This window comes from Habropoda laboriosa, unplaced genomic scaffold (assembly GCF_001263275.1).
Source record: "Habropoda laboriosa isolate 0110345459 unplaced genomic scaffold, ASM126327v1 scaffold57, whole genome shotgun sequence".
NCBI lineage: Eukaryota > Metazoa > Arthropoda > Insecta > Hymenoptera > Apidae > Habropoda > Habropoda laboriosa.
Genome location: NW_017100229.1, coordinates 710,549 through 733,655, shown reverse-complemented (window position 1 = coordinate 733,655; position 23,107 = coordinate 710,549). Strand labels below are relative to the sequence as shown.

At 40.6% G+C, this 23,107-nt stretch overlaps 2 protein-coding genes across 2 annotated transcripts in view; both read right to left on the bottom strand.

Annotated features, from left to right (window-relative positions):
* Nucleotides 1-19,224, bottom strand: part of LOC108571412 (piezo-type mechanosensitive ion channel component) — a 27,166-nt gene extending 7,942 nt beyond the window's left edge. Inside the window, exons 1-21 of the mRNA XM_017933441.1 lie at nt 18,960-19,224; nt 12,588-12,680; nt 9,392-9,607; nt 9,081-9,313; nt 8,306-8,737; nt 7,580-7,711; nt 7,091-7,135; nt 6,587-6,698; nt 6,405-6,514; nt 6,071-6,337; nt 5,667-5,993; nt 5,300-5,592; nt 5,097-5,233; nt 4,885-5,027; nt 4,638-4,814; nt 4,058-4,574; nt 3,878-3,973; nt 3,359-3,801; nt 2,857-3,262; nt 1,100-1,162; nt 453-598 (exon numbers count right to left, since the gene is read on the bottom strand). Of these exons, the coding sequence (XP_017788930.1) occupies nt 453-598; nt 1,100-1,162; nt 2,857-3,262; nt 3,359-3,801; nt 3,878-3,973; nt 4,058-4,574; nt 4,638-4,814; nt 4,885-5,027; nt 5,097-5,233; nt 5,300-5,592; nt 5,667-5,993; nt 6,071-6,337; nt 6,405-6,514; nt 6,587-6,698; nt 7,091-7,135; nt 7,580-7,711; nt 8,306-8,737; nt 9,081-9,313; nt 9,392-9,607; nt 12,588-12,651 (4,359 nt within the window). The 5' untranslated portion in view covers nt 12,652-12,680; nt 18,960-19,224. The remainder of the gene's footprint in view (nt 1-452; nt 599-1,099; nt 1,163-2,856; nt 3,263-3,358; nt 3,802-3,877; nt 3,974-4,057; nt 4,575-4,637; nt 4,815-4,884; nt 5,028-5,096; nt 5,234-5,299; nt 5,593-5,666; nt 5,994-6,070; nt 6,338-6,404; nt 6,515-6,586; nt 6,699-7,090; nt 7,136-7,579; nt 7,712-8,305; nt 8,738-9,080; nt 9,314-9,391; nt 9,608-12,587; nt 12,681-18,959) is intronic.
* Nucleotides 19,225-20,146: 922 nt separating this feature from the next.
* LOC108571416 (peptidyl-prolyl cis-trans isomerase B-like) lies at nt 20,147-22,838 on the bottom strand. The gene is made up of 6 exons (XM_017933445.1): nt 22,728-22,838; nt 21,639-21,843; nt 21,255-21,457; nt 21,055-21,197; nt 20,511-20,651; nt 20,147-20,213 (listed from the first exon to the last, which is right to left on the bottom strand). Exons 1-5 carry the CDS (start codon nt 22,836-22,838, stop codon nt 20,540-20,542), a joined length of 774 nt encoding a protein of 257 aa, XP_017788934.1. The 3' UTR covers nt 20,147-20,213; nt 20,511-20,539.
* Between the last annotated feature and the right edge of the window lie 269 nt (nt 22,839-23,107).

Below are 23,107 nucleotides of genomic sequence, written 5' to 3'. Positions count from 1 at the left end.
GGGTAAAGAACTCAACCACTTGTCTATGATCCGATGATCCATCTGATAGATTCGCCGACGAACGAACGAACGAACGGTGTGAATTCGATCGAAGTTAAAACCGAGTTACAGGGGGCAAACTAAGTTTTAAGTGAAACACGAACCAAATTGAAACAATGCTGTGAAATTAAAACAAGGAGTCGATCCGATCGTTGATTAAAATAAACTCGATGGAACATACACATCATGTTGGTGTCGTTTCGCGGAATTTCTCAGTGGATCAAGCGCTCTGTCTCTCGTCTTCAAACAGGATTAGTAAAAAAAACTTTGCTTCAGACTCAGGAAAAAAAAAATAGAAGAAGATTCATAGCAGACAAACCAGAGATATATAACGTGGCCTTCCAAGACAATTTCACTGTATATATTTCAACTGTCTCGTAGCGAATCCGAAGGCTCTTACGCGTGGAACATACCTCAGAGATGGTCATTCTTCTTCCGCGTTTCTCCGCCTCGCGACGATTCTCCGCTTCCCTCTTCTCCGATTCTGTGTCGGGGATCAGATCGGTGACGTCGTCGTCGTCCAGGTCGTCGAACATGTAGTAATCGCCGGATCTGATAGCTGATGGAAAAAGAAATCACGGTTTCTTAACGACCGGAAAGAGAGCGAAACCGCCCGTCACTTACACTATGTACGTATATGTGTGCCAAAGCCATGCACGGTCAAAAGTTTCGTTCAACAGAACAGTGGTGATTTTTTTTTAAGAAGACGTTATATCCACAAGGCTCGGGGGCAATTTAGTAGACGGTACACGATAATCTATCGGGTCTAGAGAAATTGTTAGTACGATCACGCTTGTTAAAATCCGCCCACCACCATTGTGTTTGCCTCGCTGTACATAATCGGAGAAAAACTTTTCGGGGTGATATAACACATACACACGTATACACAATTAGAAAATCGGTATCAAGTATACGTATATGTACAGCAGCGTGTACTTTCTGTAAAAGCAGAAGGAGAGTTAGTACGGGATTTTTGGGCACGTCTGTTAGTAAGGAGAAAAAGCCCGGAAAAGCTGCGGAATAAGAGAAAATAATGAAAAAAATGATAATGTCCATTTACCCTCTCTGTTGGTCTTTGGCACGCGAACTCTGTACAACGGCCGTGTCCCTGGATAGAGAGAATCTAACGGAAAGAAAAAACACAAAATGTATAGATGACGAACTGAAAAGAAAACAACGTGGAAATTCGTCGGCACGGAGACAGATCTATGTTACAGTAAATATGCAAGTTTATGTTACACATCGAGCGATCACGCTCGATTCCTGGCGTCCGATGGTCAGCAGGATCGACGGGATACGGGACGATCTGTCGAGAAATTCAACGGAAGTTTTTTTGGAATTTGGTTAATTTTTTCCCCTATAAAAGAGGAAAAGTCAATTATGAAGATGACGAGGTGGGAGGGATGTGATGTTCGATGCTGAAGCGGGATTCTAATCGATGGGATGTTATGGGTAAACAGAGACGCGGTACGTTCAACTATGTACAGCTAATTAGATTCAAATAGATTACGACATCTAACAAAGATCGATCGAAAGTTGACGGAAGCGTACGACAGAAAGATACTCTTAGAAGAACGAAAGTGGGAAAGAAATTTAGAGAAAGAGATTCGTCAATGATATCGAAGATTCTTTTTGCTATCTAAGATAAATTTCATAAAATAACAATTTAAGTGTTCGTTCAGAAAGTTAAAAACTCTCAGAAGTATTTAAATCTACAGTGACCCTTATTCCGACCCCAGAGAAAAAAATTCGAAATCAGAAATCATTCTTCAAAGAAAGAAAAAAGAAAGACGAAAAGTATCCAAAGTGGACCTATTCTTTCAATAGACAGCACTGTATCGCACATTGAAAGCAACCGGTACACTCTCAAATCCCGAAGAAACCCTACGAATCCTCAAGAACCACAGAAAAAAGAAAAACAAAGAAACGACTGAGAATATCGGTGCTTCGCAGATGATCTATAAGTGCTATCGCGGAAGCGTATGTACAGGACATCGTAGCGATTCGACGACGACGATCTTGTTCCCGTTGTGTCGTTACATGTGTGATGAGATAGCGGGGAACGTGACGTGGTGGAGACGATCGACTGCCTTGGTGTCTGGAGCTCGTTCATCCACGGCGGCCCGATGTAACTCGACTGTCGACGATGATGTCTGATCGACGAGTTCAGCGATCGATCGGGTTGTCCGCGATGATAAGGCGGCGGTGAGAACACAGGAAACGTTTCGTCCGGCGATGGTCCGCGTGGATTCAGCTCGCTACTCGGCGGGGAACCGAAAGAAATACGTGTAGGCTCGAGATAACCCTCGAGGCTCACTGTCATGACAGCTGAATTAGGTGTCGGCGCCTGCAAGATGGACGCGGCTCGCGGTGTCAACGGAGGTGGCTCGTCCTCGTCCTCGTCTATCGGCGTCTGATAACCCTGAGGAGGTGTGTGACCGGACGAGACGCACGAGCTTACGCTCAAAGATCTCGCCAGAGGTGCCTCTCCTTCTTTTTTGTTTTCGGCGTGCATCAAATATAGAGATTTGGTTGTTAGCCTACGTACGATTCGCTTTGGGCACCTACGTCTGGACGCTTAGGCTATTTCTCGTTGTCGATTACTGCTCGTGGAGTTGGACAGATTGAAGGAAGTGTGGTAAAGTAGAATTTCAGGAATTCGATGGAGAAGAAGATTGTTAAAAAAGTAGAACTTTGGTAGTTTGAGGATCTGGGTGGATCAAGGAGGTCATTGAACCAAGAGGTAATTTCGTCCGGTCAGTCTGAGTGTCTTGTGCCCTAGAGAAAGACAATTAGGAACGTTGAAATGATCCTTACCGACTTTGTGCGTCTGTGGTTCCCTATAACTAGGCCCTTGTATCTTCCTCTGATTGGCTTTGATCTTGTCCATCTTGAACTTCAATTTTTGCAGCACGTTCTTCTCGACGTTGTCCTGAATATCGATACGGTTCTGATGTAGCTCTTCCAATAGCTCCGCACCTCTCGATGCTAGGATGCTCATGGCTTTCGTTTCGTCCACTATGTGGAAGAAGTAGTAGCTCTTGAAGAGTCGTTTCTGGAGCAGTAAGAAGCCGAAACAGAGGCCATCCCACACCATGCCAATGTCCTCGCGAGGCACTTCGCAGTCGAATTTGTCTAGGACCATATCCGTGACCGAACTCCGGAATTTTCTTAGGCAGGTGATGCCAAATAGTTGGATGAGTGGACAGGCCAACATGTGGAGCTGAAAATTTCATTCGATAAAAAAATGTCCATAAAGTTTTCTTCGTAAAATAACTCGAGTAGTAATTGGGTTCATTTAAAAAAAAATTGAATTTACCTGTTTTATCAAGACACATCCTACACCCTGAAGCAGAGCCTTCGAGAATATCACTATCACGTTGTAGCCAATCAAGAAATTCCACCATTTTAAGATCGTCTTCACTGGTCTCAGGTAGAAATCACTTCCTTGCCAGAGGAACACAAATGCACCGATCAAATAACCCAACGAGAACAGGTTGGTCCTCTCAGTTCCAGCCAGGAACATGATCGATAAAGTGACCCACATGAGACTCATTAAAACACCTCGTTTCACTACGTCCAACCAGCAATGAATATGGGACACGTAATCCTTGACAGGATTCGCGAAATTCGGTTTCTCCATGTTTTGGTACACGGAATAATTGTGACCAGCTGGAAAATCTGTGCCTGACGCTGAGCTTCTTTGCTCGATTCGGAAAACGAGACTTTGCCTGACGATCATCATTAGCAAAATGAAATCACCTGTAATAAAATTGAAGCTGGAACTTCGTTTCGTTTTAAGACTCACTTAAATTCTATCGAATATTCAATCTCTTACACATCAATTTTCTGGGATTAGGTGGAAAATCAGGGTCAGGGAAGTACATCCACTCTTGCAATCTTCTCAGAGTTTCGGAATTGTGCCACGGGTAATCTAGAAATGAATAAAAATAATTCTCATAGAAAACAATAAAAATTAATGTCACTTGAAATTGAAACACTGTAGATGATTAAGTACCTATACAAAGCCAAGAAGGAGGCGCCACAACGAAGGAATATTGAACAGGCAACAAAATTATGGCGAAGAGTTTGAAGAAGGGCCAAATCCTAGATATTGTTGTTCTCTTCAGGGAGAAAAATAACAAAAGCCATATGCTATAAAGAACCGAATAAAAGTCCAGTCTCGTTCCAATTAATGCCACGATTCCTATTAAACAGAATTCGACTCCAAATTTGTAGAATCCATAATTGAAGAGGAACTTCAAGCACTCTGGCAACCCTTTGTCAGCAGTTTCTCTAGTGACCGATGGAAACATGACTTGAGGAGTGTCTAAAGGTTCGCTGTGTGCCTTTCGGTAGAAACATTGTCGAATCCTGATGATTTTTCTCAAAGTGGTCACTACTAAAATTCCTATGTAGCCTTTTAACAACTCTGCCAGTTGTCCTGGCTGAGCTTTCTTTATTCCAAACCACTCTGCTATGTTGTACACGGTATTGTTGCTGCCATACTGTTTCACCGCGTCCTCTACGTTTGTCTGTGAATTAAAACGGTGAAATTTATTGGAAAAAACGTGTCGATTAAATTTTTAAGTATTTACCAAGCAATGAACGTTCCAATTATTATGGTCGATGTACTGAATTTGATACAACATTTTTCCGACCATCAGAAGAGCAATGATCGCTGCAATTACGTTCAGAGTGCATATTTGAACGTTTCTTCGTGAATTGATCATGGTAACTGCTATCACGACGAATACGAAATTAATAGCACACACCTGAAATTGATTCGTTAATTAGAAGATCAATTAAAGATTGAATTTCAGTGGTTGATTAATTTTCACTCACATCGTTGACGCAGAAGAGCATCACAGAGATGAAGATGATCTTTTGCATGTGGATCTCGAGAAACAGCCAGGTGTAATTGTACAAATTCAACACATGCTCCACTATTTTACGGAATAGCGCTAATCGTTCCAATTTGGACATTTCTAAAAATTAGGATCACATACATATACATGTTGAAGTGTTAATTTTCATAGAAAAGTTCAAAATTATACGTTTTAACTGTCCCAAAGTGTACATGGGTTCTTTGTCCTCTTCGACGAGGAAAACGTCACCTGGCGAAGACGGTGGCAATGTTAAAATAGGAGAATGGCCGAGACTCGATCGTTTATCTCGAGGACTCTCTTCGGTTCTGCAATTTTCAATTACACGTTTCATTAAATTACTCTATTAAATTATTCCAACGTCACACACTAACCCAAATCTCTCGATGTTCGTGACTTCCAAGAAATCCTTGTGGAAATAATGAATCTGAAGGACAGTGATGATCACGAAGAAGGTCGGTGTTAGTAGCCTAACGAAAAGATCTTTAGTCTCGTATTTCTCCAAACCAATGTCCATCTGCAAATTCTTGTCGATATGTAAATAATTCCAGTACTCCGGGAAATTGTGGAATTGATAAGTGTACACGAGTATTAGCATAATCACGGAGTACCCGATAACCGTGATCCAGAATGGATACATCATCTTTCTCCACACAGTCCAAGAAATCTAAGAAAATCAAATCATAAAATAAACTATCTGAAAAATATTTCATTGGCTTACTATTGTTCCTTCCTTTTTACCTGGAAGGTAATGACTAGAACAAGGAAGAGAGACATGTAAATGATCCTGAAGACAGTCATACGTTCGCCGGTAATTCCACAGATGAACAGCATAATGGCGACCACAGCGATCCAAAATTTGGTCAGCAAGTTCTTCAAAACTATGCCAACGTCCTTCATAAATTTGCTTTTAATTTCCGGCGCCTCGTGATTCATGGCCGTGGTAGCTGTCGAAACAGAGACGTGCAACGGCGCTACCATATCTCTCAGCGCTGAGGAACGTCTCTGGTTGCTTCGTTCAGCCGTGTACTGTCTCATTGTTATCCAAAACATTGATATGAATAGACACTGTGAAACAGTCGGAAAGATTGTCATGAATAACACATCGTGCTCGTCGCATAGATAGACATGGAAATCGTCGTTACTTTGACTACTAGATGCCAACGACTGAGACGATCAGCTTTGCTGAAACCGATCTCCGACATATTTATTCCGTTTATCTCCGTCGGCAGTTCTTCCTCCGTCAGGTCCATGCTGTAAATGAACTGCATAAGTAGCAACAGCATCGCGTAGCAAACGATGAACGGAGAACACTTCATCATGGATGCGCGTTTGTTAGGGACCATCCAGAGGACCAGGGCCCAGAGTAGGAGTGCAAACGTCGTCCAACTGTGATACATTATACTCCAAGTCTGTCGAAGATTCGAGTGAAATTGTGAAAAATATTCAGGAGAGAATTATTCGATTTTTTACTCTTACCATCATTATGATATTCGTGGCAAGATAGGACGAGTTAAGTATCAACTGGAAGATGGAGTACACGGCCATAATGACGTGCTCGATGATTCCAGATTGTTCATCTGGGGCAGCTAGGAATTATTTAATTAGTCGACGTAATTTAATATTTTCAAATTCGATTTAATTACACGTTCTTGACAGACCTTCGCTGAGACTTTGCATCTGAATGCTGTCGTCTTGATGGCCATCCTGCACGATCACGCTTCCGGTTGAATCTTGGAGCAGTCCTGTTCTCCCAGACCCAAACCGCATCAACTATATCAACGAAATCGACGATATTATTCTCTGTACACCTTCAGAACTTCGTCTCTATGTAGACTATTATCTGTTTAATACTGTGTTCTTCGACTTCGATTAGATATTCGTGTCTCGCGAAGCGAAAGAACTTGTTTCTTAAGCGTAAAACATGCAAGCTACGTATAAAGTGAAACGATGTTTCCTTCACCGATAGAGAACGATGATCGTGTGTGAAACGTGGAGTGAAATGTGGTAATTGATTGTTTAAATACGGAAAAAAAAAAATACAAATAGAAAAAGAAATAAATGAAGATGGCACAGGAATGTATAAAGAGTGACTGCCGTGAGATGAGTGAACGATGAGTGATCGCTGTGATAATCAAACGTGCAAACTTAATCATTATACGTACGGGTGTGCGCTCGTCGACAGGTGGGTACGACGAATTAACGATCAGCTTCTAAAACAATGGCAAACTAAACATAGCGGCATCCAAACGGAAAACGAATTTGCTCAGCATTAAAGAACAACCGCAAATCTGGAAGGCGACAGCAAATAAAAACACGGGAGTCGTCTAATGAGAGAGACGGGGTGAGTCAATAAAGTAAAAGTTCGTTCTAACGTTCTCGTTAATCAGAGAAATGAAAAGGAAAAAAAAGAAAATTCATGTAAATTTCAGTCACTACATTCTCCTTATTTTCTGTTACTTTTTTTTACTTTCGTCGTGGAAACTTAGGGATGGGATAAAAATAAATACACGATCATACGCGACGTGCAAGTTGAAATCATAGGATGGACGATAAAAATTTTGCATCTAGAAAAAGAAGCTTTGATAGATCGAGAGAATGATCGTGAAAAATAGTGGAGAAACCAGGCTCATGCAACACGAAATCCTTCTTACGCGAGCCTTTCGTCGCGCCGACTGCCATCTTTGAGATGGTGTCCTTCGCCTGATGGACACGTGCCTGGACAATGGTGTGTCCAGGTTCTCCAGTTTGCCGCTCAAACGTTTCACTTTCTTTGCCTGGAACGCCTCGTTAGTAAAAGCAACGTTCTTCAAAGGAAAACACTTGGTTACGAGATACAATTTTGTCAAAGATCCTTGGAATATTTGGTTAGTTGAGAGAATAGAGATCGTAGGAAAGAAGCATTGTTCGTGTTATTCAACCGAGATACCATTGTTAATCATGTACACACTCCTTAACCGTGAGTTACAGTAAATCGAGTCAGTAACAGACACACAGCACGCGACGTGCATCGTTAGAACGATTCAAGCTTTAGAACAGGTTTCGTCGATGAGACAGAGAATCCGTTTCGTTAAATTCCCTGGCATTCGAAACTTAAATACTCGCTAAACAGTACAATTATAACCAACACACGGCGGTGTACAATTGTACTCGCGGATTATACTTGATTTCCTTGACCTCGTTAATTGCAATCTTAATCGATAGAACGCTGCGTCGAGCTAGATTTTTATTATTTTGTTATTTTTCCATCTTTCTACCAGACTCTCCGTTAGATCCCTCGATCAGATTAATTACGTGTTCTACAACGTTGCTCCGACGCTAAGAGAGATTTCTTAGTAATCAAATGAAAAACATGTCCAATGTACCAATAACAGACTCACCGGTTTTTTACTTAAGAATTGCGACTGCAACGCCAGAACGTAGTAGAGCCAAAATAGCCTGAGACAGTAGCCATAAATCAGCCAATCGGCGTCGTCTGTGTACCGCACGTCTCTCGGGTCGCTGCAGTTCGTCCGATAAACAGGGGTCAGAGCGAAATAACGTTGCCACGTGCTGTTCACGGGTATCAACTCCTGAGGAACTTGGTTCTGATAGCTGAGCAAAGTGATGATGTGAAGGACCACCACGAACATCACGAATCTGCACAGCACAGCGAACCCCTTTCGCAGTTCTTTGTTGCATGCCCACCAGGTAGCGGCTCCGAGGAAAACGAGGAAGTAAAAGCCACCCTCTATCGATGGTTTCAGGGCTGCTGTGATGCACAGCGAGGCTAGGACCACGTAGGTTCCGATTCGCCCTAGGAAGTTGATTATCTGAGCAGAGAAAATTATTGGAACTTTATTAACTGGACGGAAGATTTTTTCGTGTGAACACTTTGGCTGTGTTGTGTCTGCGATCTTCTTGGACGTCTTCCAGCTGAAAGTTTCTGCGGGAGTTTCGTTATTTCACGAGTTTGGATTCTGGGAGGAAATTACGGAATGGAATATCCTCCGTGTGAGAACCTCGGTGGTTGCGTGTGTGTTCCTCTCGAACGCCTTTCAGCTGAAAGTTTCCTTCGAAATTTCGTTATCCTTTGAATTTGAATTTTTATGGGAAATTGGAAGTCGCGAGATTGGGAATTCGATGGAATAGTTCTCTTCCTTCCTCGAAAAATACCTTGGCGGTTCCGTCGACGTTCTTCTTGGACGCCTTGTTGTGTCGATGCAAAGAGGCGTTGTGCTCCTCGTCGATGACGCGGGTTTGCGACAGGAAGCGGCACGTGAAATAGACTATTACACTAGTAGGCAGGACGATTAGTTCCGGCGTTAGCCAAAAGAAGATCTCCCAAACCGATGCGCTATCTAGCCTTACAAAACCTATGTGCCTGAAGATCACTTCCATAGATTCGCCTACAAAAAGGAAGATCGTTGAAAAACACGTGTTCCTTTAATTTTCTCCAAATCTTCTCGAATTTCTTTGTTACGTACAATTCTGAAGGAAGTGTCCATACGTAGGCAGAGCCAATAGAACTATGTGAAAAGTGATTTGGCTGGTGGCTGTGAGAAAAGACAGGCCTATACATGTCTTCAGATAGTGGCCTGTGTGGCCAGCCATTGTTTTCGCGTCTGGTATGGGCACATGAGGCGAGTATAGCATCAGTGCCAAGTAAACTAGAGACAGTCCTACAGGTCGCCATATTATACCTATTCAATTGAATAATCGTCCGTTTCAAATACCTGTATTCTCCACTCTCATCGTCGTATATTCGACATTCCAAGCAAGAAACTTAAATTAATTTTCATCAAATTTCATAGAATTCCTCGTTAGCATTACCACGGTTCAATATTAAACTCTAACATAAAAGACACGATTGTTTCGCGACATTTTCCACGTCGACGTCCGTCACGCGTATGAAATGCAGTTCATTTTGTTGGCACGCGAAGAAATGGGCTAGCAGAAAGGTCAATTTCAACCTGGGGAGTTCAGAGATGAAACTCTATGACATTTCAGTCCCTCCCGTATCTACGTAGGAATTTCAACAACTCCGTTGTATGAATAAAACAGTCGTTCACGGTGTTTCAGTGCCGTGAATCACACGCTGACGAGAAAGTATCATTGTGGCTATTTGTATGCATGGATCATGGTTCGTGGAATGGAGCATATGCTCGGATAATTGAATTCAGAACAGCGCTACACTTGTACGCGTTAATTGTTTTCGCTTGGACGAGCCGAACGCCGAGCGTAATTAATCCGCGAACAGAAACGTCTTCGCGTGAGAGAAACTATCTGTCGTGTTCGGTTTCTTTTTGGAGAGAAGAAAAACACTTGTAGACGAAAATTCTGCTTGGAAAACCTGCTTCATCTCGCTCCAATTCACGTAACGAGGCCTACGAGACCACTTTCTATTCGGAGAGTGCATTCTGCTTACACTATTTTCTCTTTCCCCCGGTGTGCGTGCAAACGAAAAGTTTGACCGGCTGCCAAGCAAACTGTATTTCCTCTGTTCCGGAGATGTTTCAAAATTACTCCGTTATTCCCAAGTTTTCTTCCCGCCGGTTTCATTCGCTGGAAATATCGACCTCCTTTCGAATGGAAAATTCGTAATGTTTAATTAGGTGCGAACGAAACTCTGGAATCACGCTCTATCTCGACGTACACGCGCGTTAGAAGAAACAAAGTTCTCTTTCTTCCCTTTTGCTTCTCCTCTCTTTTCAACGAAGCGTCGTTAATTATAGAAGTTACCGACAACTAATTATTCCGTCCAGCTTGTGGAAGATGATAATTCGCGCGATAACAACGTTACGTTCAACACTAGCCTCGTAATTCCTCCTTTTTCCCCGCCGACGCGGCCCGATTCAGGTCAGATTATCAAAGAGAGGATGTCAAGAAATCGTTATCATCGACGATAAAAACATGTCGTCTCGCTCGTAAATTTTTCGGTAATTGAACAGTGACATGTATATTTTCTGCAGGAAAGTAGTGATAGTTACAGAAGATCGTTGATAATGGTAGAATTCACGTGTTTCGTCGAACGAAAGTGACTAATTATAAACTGAGTCTAAACATGTCTCGACGCTGCCTCTGAGGCGCTTTCTCAAATTTATGTGTGTACGTGTGCCAGTCGAACTTCCGACCGTTTTCGAAAACGGTCGTTCTTCATTTTATCAAAGGTGGAAACACAGGAGTTACGTCATTCTTATACTTAGAACGTATCCAGTTCCATAACGCGTTTCGGAGTATTTCAATTGTTATTCTACACGAAATTGTTGTCAACGATGAAACATCGTTTAACCGTAATTTATTAAACAGATATCACTCTAATTGGGAAAAAAAAAGAAAGTGAAAACGCCCAGTTGTGTCTATTACGCACCAGGGAATGATTCAACACATGTAGACACCTAGATAACACTCTGATAATTAATAACAGTATTAAGCTGACAACGGTAATAGAACGGTCAACATGTGGACTCTTCGATTTCACGTATCTGTTCGTTAATTTCTGTCGCATTTTTGTACCGTTGTATTATTACATTGAACGAATAATTAATTTTACGAGGAATTTTTTTTTCCTTGACGTTTTTTAAGTTTTAAATAAACGTGAAAAATGTGGGAGCAATTTATTTTCTTTTCTATTTCTAGCTTTAGCTTTGATAATTGTATAGAGTTTCCAGTTTCACACGTTTTCCTCGCCTTCAATGGGAGCAACACGCGTGCGACCTGAGGTCATTAGTCGATTACAAATCATGAGTATTTCAACACGATGATGTCATCGACTGGTTCCTTCTCTCGACTCTCGTATCAAAATTCATCGATTTCTCGTGTAATTTAGATAAACTGTCCAACTTGTTTTCGATGGAGTTTCACGAAATTTTACGAGAATTCGGGTTTTTGTTAACTGGAAAGTGGGACAAGAGTGTAATACACTGGCGAAGCTGCGTTTTACCGATTTTTCAACACGCCCGTAACATTGATAATAAAATATACTATCGTAAAGTGACGTAAGACTTCCTGAAAACGTATCAATGAAAATAGAACAAGTCTTCTATGTGCTTGCCTGTTCAGCGATGTTTTATTAAATAGTAAATAATTTTGTCAACGTGAAATGTAGTTTAATCTTACGATTTCCCAAATTTTCCGAATATAAAAATTTAAACGTTGCGATTTCTCAAATTTTAATGTTACGATCCCTCAAATTTTCAAATATTAAATTATAATGTTACGATCCCTCAGATTTTCAAATATTAAATTATAATGTTACGATCCCTCAGATTTTCAAATATTATATTTTAATCTTACGATTTCCCAAATTTTCCGAATATAAAAATTTAAACGTTGCGATTTCTCAAATTTTAATGTTACGATCCCTCAAATTTTCAAATATTATATTTTAATCTTACGATTTCCCAAATTTTCCGAATATAAAAATTTAAACGTTGCGATTTCTCAAATTTTAATGTTACGATCCCTCAAATTTTCAAATATTATATTTTAATCTTACGATTTCCCAAATTTTCCGAATATAAAAATTTAAACGTTGCGATTTCTCAAATTTTAATGTTACGATCCCTGAAATTTTCAAATATCAAGTATCTGGACGTCCAATTATTATGGCGAACGGTACACAGCGACTCGGAATCTCTGAAATTTGTTTAAAAAAAAAAGTACATTGATGGCGACACTCACATCCCGTCAAGACAACCGGTAGAACAACCCTGAGGAGGGCCACGTTCAGCCAATACTTCGACATGCCTCGATCTGCTCGAATGGCCTTTCACCCTGAAACACACAGAGAAGAGGAAGGCCGCTCGTAAAACAATCCACAGTGTACGCTGTCAACATCTCGAGATTTTGCAGCGGCAATGTCAGCCCGACTGGAATCGATACGACACTGCCGCAGTCGGATACCTTTAACCTCGTTTTGCCAAGAGAGACGCGGCACCCGTTCGTCGTTCCTTACATTTGGCCTTCGTTTTTACAACCGTTCCGACCCTTTCCAAATTTTCCCATCGCCCGGAATTTTTGTGGCTAACCTTTACGACCGCGGACTTTCGTGGAAAAAAAAAAAAAGAAACGAAAACGGAATACACGCAACGATTCTCTCTGATACGATTTGTCACTTAACGATCCACCGACAGAACGAGGTCAATTCTATTCGATCGAAGAAATGTTAGAACATATTTCACCACTTGTACACCTGCTATATTGGATTTAAGTATGGATTTCTACGCGAGTTAACTGGGCAGCGGTGTAGGTACGATTAACCTGTAAACTCGACTTGTTTTTCTGTCGGAAATTAATTAACATGTTTCTTGTCACGAGAAGGTTACAGCTTGCAGAAGTTAGACCTAACAGAATTCTAAAGCAAAGGTAAGAAGTCACGTTGAAATATCGACCGAATAGAAAAATATCGATAGTGTTCAATACTCGACACTTTAATCTTATTTTCCGCCTATCTTGTTTGAACATTGAACTGTGTTGCTTAACCAAATGTTTTACTTTCGACGATTATCGTGAATCGTGTTTAAATTGGCAAGAAGATTAATCGGTTACCTTACCTTGATTCGTGCAAGCATAAGTATCGCGCAACGTACTTCAAAACGAAGACGAATTAAGTAATTATACTAAGAGAAATTGAGACATTTCTGAATAAAATAGAATAACCGCGATCTAAAATTGTATCGGTGATATTTCAAGGATGAATCAGCTTTCTCAATTACCAAGTTAAATGGTCACGATCTATTTGATTCGCTTCGAGAATTAATTTCAGTCTAACGATGATAGACTGTATAAATCACAAGGGCCGTCTTTACTCATACAATGCTGTTGTTATTGTCACTGGAAAGTCGCGATCATGCCAAACACTAATGGCACCCAAACACGTAGCGTGTGTGCTCTACGTGTGTGTGAGTGTGTGTGACACACCATCTGCACCCATTTCCTGCTTCCGTGTAAGATTTCACGACGGTATCGGAGTTTCGTTTCTTGACAGAGGGCCTGCTCGTTCGTTGTACACTTTGGACAGTTACCAAAACCACTTTTTCATGAAACCTTGCGATTTCCTGTCAATCCAATACTCGACACATCCTCTCAAACAAATCAGACACGTATACACACAAGGGATAGAAAAAAAATCAATGAAACAGAGAGAGATGTAAGTTTAGAAAAATATATTTCCACAAATTCTTTATACTTTCGTGCATTTACATCGTTAGACTTTTTATTAGGTCTCTTAGGAAAATCCGAATTATTCAAGCACTCCGAATATTCGAATTATCCGAATTATTCAGGCACTCCAAATATTTCAATTACTCGAATTACTCAAGCACTCTGAATATTTCAATTACTCGAATTATTCAAGCACTTTGAATATTCGAATTATCCGAATTATTCAGGCACTCCGAATATTTCAATTACTCGAATTATTCAAGCACTTCGAATATTCGAATTACTCGAATTATTCAAGCACTTCGAATATTCGAATTACTCGAATTATTCAAGCACTCTGAATATTCGAATTATCCGAATAATTCAGGCACTCCGAATATTTCAACTACTCGAATTATTCAAGCACTCCGAATATTCGAATTTCCGAATTATCCAAACTCTCCGAGTATTCAAATTTCCGAATTATTCAAGCACTCCGAATATTCGAAATATCCGAATAATTCAAGCACTTCGAATATTCGATTTATCCGAATTATTCAACCACTCCGAATATTCGAATTACTCGAATTATTCAACCACTCCGAATTATTCAAACAGCTCGACTATTCGAAGTTTCCCAGCACTACCTTCTCTCCAACAGTATTAATAGAGAACACTCGCATGATTATTCGCGATCAATGAAAACTCGAGGGAAAAAATAATGAAAATAGAATAAAAGCTTGGAAATTATTTGACAAAGCGGTTCCAAGAACGAGAGGAGCTTTCAGCTTGCGGTTGTTTCGATAAAACCAGGCGCGCCCAGCTTAATTATCAAGCAATTATATGGGGTTGGACGATGCTCGTCCTCCCGTAGAAGGCGCGTCCACCTGTTTCCATAGCCTGATTCGCCATTATCGTCCGACAGTGATAACGAAATTACAGTATAATATCATAGGGGGAACGTGAAAGAACAACATTAACTTAGAATTATCTTTTAACCATCGAAAAAAGATCAGTTCCTCCGTGAAAAAAAAGAAATATCTCTTTCGACTTGAAAGAGAAGATTCTTCAATGTTAGATTTCCTATCTATCAGTATGACACACAGGTACTGTTCATTTGCATTCATCTCGAACTATGGATCCTCTCTCTCTCTCTCTCGACGTCTCGAGGCGCATCAATAGACGGACGCATGCATAAAATTTTATCGTTTGACCTAGATGAGTGGCGGAAGAATTTAGTGGTATCGTAAAAACCATTGTTAAGACGTTCTTTTATCCACCGAAACAACGAAATATCCAACTGTCTGTAAACTTTAGTCACCGAAATGCGACACTATGTGACGATTACACATCTCTCATTGATCGTATCAAGAATCGCTTCTGTAATTAAGGAATAATTGTCCTATTATCTAACTATCCGATATTTATCTCCGGGAACAATGGAACGAGAAGACAATAGTTAATAGTACACCCAAGTGTTTTTCTTCCTTTTAATCGTGAACTATAACTACCGAGCAATTCGAATAATTTCCTGTTTGCCAGGGGGGAAAAAATTCGAGTTACTCCTCGGTGCGTTACCTTGCTTCGTGCATCGTTGCTCACGGAAAAACGACCATTATTGTGTTATTTGTGCAAACGTGTACATCTTATCGAGGTTCATCTCTTGGTCGTTTGCAGAAAAGAACAACGCCTTCTCTCTTTTTGATAAATTGAAAACAGATTGTCGGGAATATGTGCAATCGCCGATACACTTCTATGTACGTTTAGAATGACGTATTGGACAAATATTAATATTAGAAGGAGATAAAGCTGGTGTAAAACTGTCCATGTTTTTGAAAACACTAGATAACCGATAAACGATAGGTGTACCGCGTGAAACGGATAAATAAATGTATCAACGATCGAGACAATATTTCATTTCCAGATATTAAGTCCATTCAAACGCTTCAATTTCTCGCTGTTTAAAAAACAACCGTAAAATCGATAAATTCAATCTCGATCAATTTTCCATTCGCTCTATTAATCGCGAATCACCGTCGCAAATATTACTTCGAATAAATACACGGTGAGCTAAAGCAAACGACGATCTGTCGCTTTGCATTAAGCGCGTTTGTACGTGGCTTAAGTAACCCAGCACGTGAAGCCGCATTTTAATCAACCGCGTGTCATCTTGCCGCTGCTAAACCGGTCTGAGAAATATTACGCGAATTAAATGACAGTCTGGACAACTTGCTCTGTACTATGGCACAACCAGTAACAAAATACCCCCCTTGTATTTCATATTCTCCGATGTTAACAATAACCGCGGCAACCTTCTATTCCAGACGTTCATCTTATCGATTGACAGTTTGTCGAATAAACAGATAACACGGTTCCTAACTTCAGCAAATTATATCGAGCACTCAGTTTCCACCATTCTCTCAACTCCAACGTATGTCTGCTTCGCGGGATTTACATTCGCAACAGCTTTGTGTTCGATTTAATTAAAAGGGAGAACTTTGTTCGCAGTTTACGTATGAATCATACGTCTATGACAGAGACACCGCGAAACGGCTGAGATAATGTTAACCTTCGACGTTCTATAGAGCTTAATCGAGAATGGGAGAAACGTCACCGGACAGGTCGAGAATCGTTTCTGAATGAAACCGCTTCGCGCTATTTACAGGCTGATTGATTTTCTGCGGCGCAACAGTCGCGCTGGCTAACGTTTCCCTTTTTAATACAACCCGTCGTTCGTTAACTTTCAACCGTGATAAAAGAAACGAAGGAAGAAGTGCTACGTGTTTTCATTAAATAGTGCTTAATTAACGTGTAACGCGATACGTGGTGCTTTTTACGAAACGGTGCGGCACCGAAAGGAAAAAAGAAGGAAAAACACGTAATGAAGTAGCGTATACATGTAGATACCGTCGAGGGTGTTCTTTGAATAATTACTTTTGTCCCTGAAAAAAAAGAAGAAAATGCCTGCGCTTTGATTCCCTAGTAGCTACACGTCCTATTAAATTCCTCCGACACTCATTTACAAAGAAATGCGTACACATTGCGTGTGGGGTTGCGTAGGTGCGTGCAACACGCGAGAAAAAAAGAAGTTGATTAAGGAAGTGCACGTCGTGCTCGTTACGGTTACGTAGTGAATAGAACTCGCGTTGGATTTCGTGATAGCTTGATAAACGACGATCCCCCTTTAAAGTGGGTTTAAACGGCTTATCTAAATTCGCGTTATTTTTCAGTTCTACTTCGTCGTAGGAAACGAGCGAAAATTTGTTTTTCCTTCTTGTTTTCGCGAGAGTCTATTCTTCGTGAAAATTTGTTTCCTTTTTTTTTGTGGTTTTTTCGAGAGTCTGTTCTTCGCGACAGTTACGTTCTCTGGAGAGTCTCGCTTTCTGGAAAATTGTACTCTGTGGAAATGTTGATTTCTGGGAAATTTTAATCTTTGGAAAAAGTATGGTTTGTGGAAATATTGGTTTGTGGACAATTCTATGCTTTGCGAATTTATATTTTATGCAAATATTCATTTCTGGGAAATTCTAATCTTTGGAAAAAATACAATTTATGGAATTATTAATTTCTAGAGAATTCCAATCTCAGGAAGAAATATAGTTTACGCAAATACTGATTTCTGCAAAATTATATACTTTGTAAATTTATATTCCCTGCGACATTTCCTCCAGCGAAATTGACAGAAACACAAGGTAAACGATTATTGCAAGCGCAATTTATTCAAAAATCGCGAGTCCCGCGTGATCTGACGTTCAATTAGAATAATTCAGTTTTTCGAAGAATATTACAATTATCGTTTCTTTGAGTCACCATACAGACAAACGCCAGCTGCTATCTGACCGCGTGAATCGCGCGTTGTAAACACCTAAAGCTTGCCCAGTTCACGACAGCAAGGTGCACTATCGGCTTGTACCGAGCAAGGCCACATGAAAATTTCCCAGAGAGACACCGCGAAACAATGAAAACCGGACCGACACGCGATGATTTATTGCAATCGTGGCTGGAACCGATCAGCCTGTAAATTAACAATCGATCAAACCAGCCGCTTTCACGCCGGTGCTCCACTATTTCACGGCTGCCACCGTGTTCCGCAATAAACAGATCGATGAACGAGTTTCGTGAACGCTTCGATCCTCCACACAGCGTCTCTCTGCCTCTGCAAAATCGTAAACCCACGAAATGTCAGCTACTTTACGAGCGAATCGTGCTTCAACAGCGCACACCGAAACCTAGCTACGATTTTTAAAGCAGTAGGTTTCCAAGCAACTCGGAACACATGGTTACCTTCGACAACCCTAATTCCTTATACAAAACATAATCGCACTAACTCATTCCTCTAGTAAAAAAAAAAATCAAATGAAATTCATATAGAATTTGTTCGAATGAATTCAACAAATTGAAAGTTTAATCAACAATACGAATATCGTTGAATACTTAAAAAGTGATCGTTCGATGGATCTACAGCGCATCTCTGATCTCCTCTCACTTTCCACTCCTCCGAGAAATACCAAACACTCCCATCATCAAGAAACCACGAATTTCCAAAGGAATTTCGGACAGGAAGGTGCGAAATTGTCGAACTGCTTCTACTTCTACGGTTACATCATCGAGAGCATCTAGCCAATCAATTCTTCGACAGATCAATGCGTCTGTCTCCTACCTGAGTGTACTTCCACGTACACGTAGAAACGTGATCTTAGTAAATCTTTCATCCTCCGCGTAAACTACATCCCCGTACTTTCTCGTTCTTTACGTAGTGTGAACGGGTTGAACGTACCACACAGCCACGATTCACTCCCAGAATAACGTGTCCACGTACACACAAGCGTCCGTGTAGTAGGACAGTCCAGCCTGCAGTCAGCTGACTGGAATCCGCACGGTCGGGAAGGTGTCGTGGAAGAAGAGGCTCACCTTGAATGAAGCGACCGTGCCGGTGTCTCAAAGCATCCCTTTGGAACGACACTCTCCCAGCTGTCTTCCCGTCGATCGACCCTCGAGAAGAGCAACATGCGCCTCCCGGCTTGTACACGCGCGAATCTTTCTCGCTCGACACAATCTGTCACGGACACATACACCGTCGAGATTATTCTTCGCTAATGATCTTTCTCGAACCCTAAGAAACTCGCACGATTTTCGTTTGGTTTCTCCTGCTTTTTCCGGAGTTTCGTTTGGGAACGGTGGGACTTAGAACGCCCACGAGGCGTTTAAAGTGGAGCGATCGTGACACATCAGCTCGTAACGCGACCAACGACACGCTTGTTGCGGCGTTCGGCGATGAACGCCGGCTCGTCACTCACTGAACCACCTTTCTACGCCCGTTTCTGGCGTCAGCGATCCGCGCCTGCGTGCCTCTTTTGCGTCATTCCCACACAGTAGCGTAGGTCGACACACTCAGACTTAATGATGAGCAATCATTAAGGAGCAATCGCTGACGCGTGAAAATATCGGGAGGTTTTTCAAAGTGGTTTTGGCCTTTTTTCGGTTAGGTTGAGTATCCAGGGGGAGTAATTAGATGGGTTTGGTGGGTGAATGATGGTTAGAGGTGGATATAGTGATTTGGAGCATGAATTTGTGAGAGTCGTGGATATCGTGACGGATGGATGTTGGATAGAGATTTAAGTAGAGTGGAGAACTTTGAGGACCGTTTGAGTGTTTTTTTCTTTTTATTAGTTTGACTGGGATGAAATTTATGGACCACCAATTTCTTCATTTTCTTTTTTTAATTTTCAGTGTCATTCGTTTCGTATTTTTTTTTACGTGAAACTTTGAAATATTTCATGAAAACGTAGGTTTTGTTGTAAATCATCTCGAAGTAATTTGTTTAAGTAGGTTTCAATTGAATGTCATTTACATTAAGCATGAATTTCTGCTAAAAATCATCTACTGTTAGCAGGAACGCAGAATGTAAATGGAGGTATTAGATAAGGAAGTTCGCTGACTTAAGTTTCTAGGTTAGTTTTATTACTAACGGGAATGTACAAGATTAAAATTACACTTGCAATGTGGAATATAGTTATATTAAATACTTCAGTTTACGATGTATACGAAAAAGTCCTTAAATTAATCCTGTAAATGCGTTTCTTTTTATTTGAAAGTTTGGCCAGATTTGTGGCGTAGAATTGCTGCCGCCATCTTGCGGCGTCGCTGGTATTAACCGCCAAGAAACTAAGAGAACAAATTAAATTTCCTGAATTTTTAGACAGTATTATGCAATATTTAGAAACCCAAATTAAAATCAATTTTATCTAATCTGTGGATTATCAGTTACAAATAATTCGTCAAATTTGCTCGATCTACGGATTTATGGTTAGGTAGCCATCTAGCGGCGAACGGAACGCGTTAATCGGCGGTTAAATTGAACGGTTACGATTTTAATCGCGTTTCAATCAGATATTGTACCGTAATTTTATTCGAGAGAAACATTTCTCGTTTCATTTCTCCTTTGTAACGTTATCAACTTACGAGTTTCGCAATAAAAATTCGTCAAATTTTCATACTTCGTACGATTCCACGTCTAACTTCTTCATTACGTAGTGGAAAAAGGAGAGGATCGCGATACTGAAACCTAACGGCACCGATGACGCCTTTATCCACGCCCAGATGCTGCAAATCAACAATTGAAAAATTATTGAAAATTACGGAATGAAGAGACAAATACTTTTCTGCACTAGGAACGATATTTCTAATTTGAATGGAAAATGAATACGGTGAGAATAAAAAAAGAAGAAGAACGTACATACCATTATGTCTCCATGCTATTCCTTCTCTATTTTACATTCCTTTATACGTAAGAATATTCAAGCATTATGATACCATTCGTCTACAGTATTCTAAAAAGGGATATCTATAGCAAACAATTAACACTACTCTCTAGAACAATTTCCAATTAACCTTGTGACTCCGCTAAACTACACCTAGCCGTACAATTCCAACAGAAAATCAACCAGAAACTCGTACTTTGCACAAAGTTTCAATGCTGAGCAATTTTTAATATTAATCAATTTACTTGTAAATATTGTCGTCTATCTTAAAGGGTGACGGAGTAGGTATAGTGCCACATTCAAAAACGACCACAGGTTTAATGGGAATATCGTCAGCGTCCGTTTTCGTCTGTTCGATCTTGAAGACCACATCTTGACCGTCGACGACCTATTGAAATAAAAATATTAATCATGCCTTGTACGTTGAAAAAATATTCTTCGTTACCTTTCCGAATACAGTGTGTTTTCCATCTAACCAGGGTGTGGGAATTGTCGTGATGAAGAATTGACAGCCGTTCGTGTCTTTTCCAGCATTAGCCATACTTACGTACATTGGTGTGCTGTGACCAATGTCGAAATTCTCGTCTTCGAAATATTTTCCATAGATGCTGATCGAACCAGTGCCATCGTCGTTCTCTATATCTCCACCTATGATGAAATAGTATTATTTCGAGATCGAAATGAGCATCTACTCTGAATTATTCAATCTGATTTATTCCGAATTATTCAAAACGATTTATTCTGAAAATAAATATTTATTCTGAATAATTCCAAGTAATTCTGAATGAAACAATCGGACAAATTTCCGGAATATTAACATTATTATTACCTTGAATCATGAATTTTTTAATCACTCGATGAAATCTCGTCCCCTTGTACGTTTTCCTCGCAATTCCGGTGGTCGCCAAAGTGACGAAATTTCTCACAGTTTTCGGCACGCTGTCACCGAACAATCCTATCACTATTCTACCCACCGGATGATCGTCAATCATAACGTCGAGGTATACTTGCTCGGTGACAGTGAGATTGTCATTCTGCGGAAAAATTTAGAAAGTCCCTTCACCGAATGGAAAAATCAGATTGTGGTCATTTTAAATGTTAATTATAGGAAGAGTTCTCTAATGCTCAGTTGGCTAATTAGCAGCACAGATAGTTATCGCGAATCGCTTGAAAAATGGAAAGCTCGATTTCTAATCTATTAGCAATCGGTTTCTTTTATTCATCAATTTACGCACATTTTGTATGAAATTATTTTCAATTTAAACCGACCGATCTGCGAATAAATCCAACAAAATTGTACACATTTGTAAGCGTGGTAAAATTGAAGTAACGGCAGGAAAAGTGACGATAAATAACGTGTTCGTGAATAATTCTACTCAATTTTCACGGCTTTCACGCGTATAAAGCTGCATTTCGTTAAGGACACCGTTCTCTCACATGCTCGCAGAAAGTGGCCGAGAATCGAGCATACTCTAGAAGTGTATGTATACGTGCCAGGGAAGCCTTAGAAACATCGTACAAGTATAAAACGATCTATAATTCGTTCCTCTTTTCCTCTGTCTTTCGTAATCTACAGTTGAAGTACGTTCTCTGAATTTCATCAGACAATTAACCATCTAATTTCTTCCTCCACGTGAAATAAGACAATTAAGAACATTTCGTAATCACTAAACACTTCTTCTATTCACCCATTCGTTTCATTTTTTTTTTTTTTTGCGTTATCAGAAATGTCACCGAATTTTTGCATTTTATCACTGAAACTGTACTTCTCTCCCTTCGAAATTCCAACAATTCAGCTGTTCACTCGTTCGATTATTTTCCACCGACGATTTCTTTAAACGTCGCCTCGGCTAACGGTATGCAGAAAAACGCAGCTGCATCCGCGGCAATAATTCCGACATTAAGCAGAAAACGGTACCTCTAAAGCTGCGACCACCGCGATCAGGCAAGCTATCGCTGTCAACAGGATCTTCATGGCTTTACGATTCCGCCCGGTGTGCACCGTGTTCTCCGACATTTCCAGCCTCATCGCACGACCCGTAACGTAGCTTTAAATGCGATCAGAAGCACCGCGCGGAAATCGAATGAACTTGAAGACGCTTGCGCGGACTCCACGCTGAATGCAACCGTTGTCCTATTAAATTAACGCTGTTTCAACCGATGGATCGTATTGTGAGAACTTGGAGAGATTACTAATATCAGTAAATTTAGCCTGATTGCTTTTATCTTTATCCTCGAGCTTTTCATTCGACAGAGTAGATTATTTTCGTATTCGTTTGAATTTGAGTTGGAAGAATC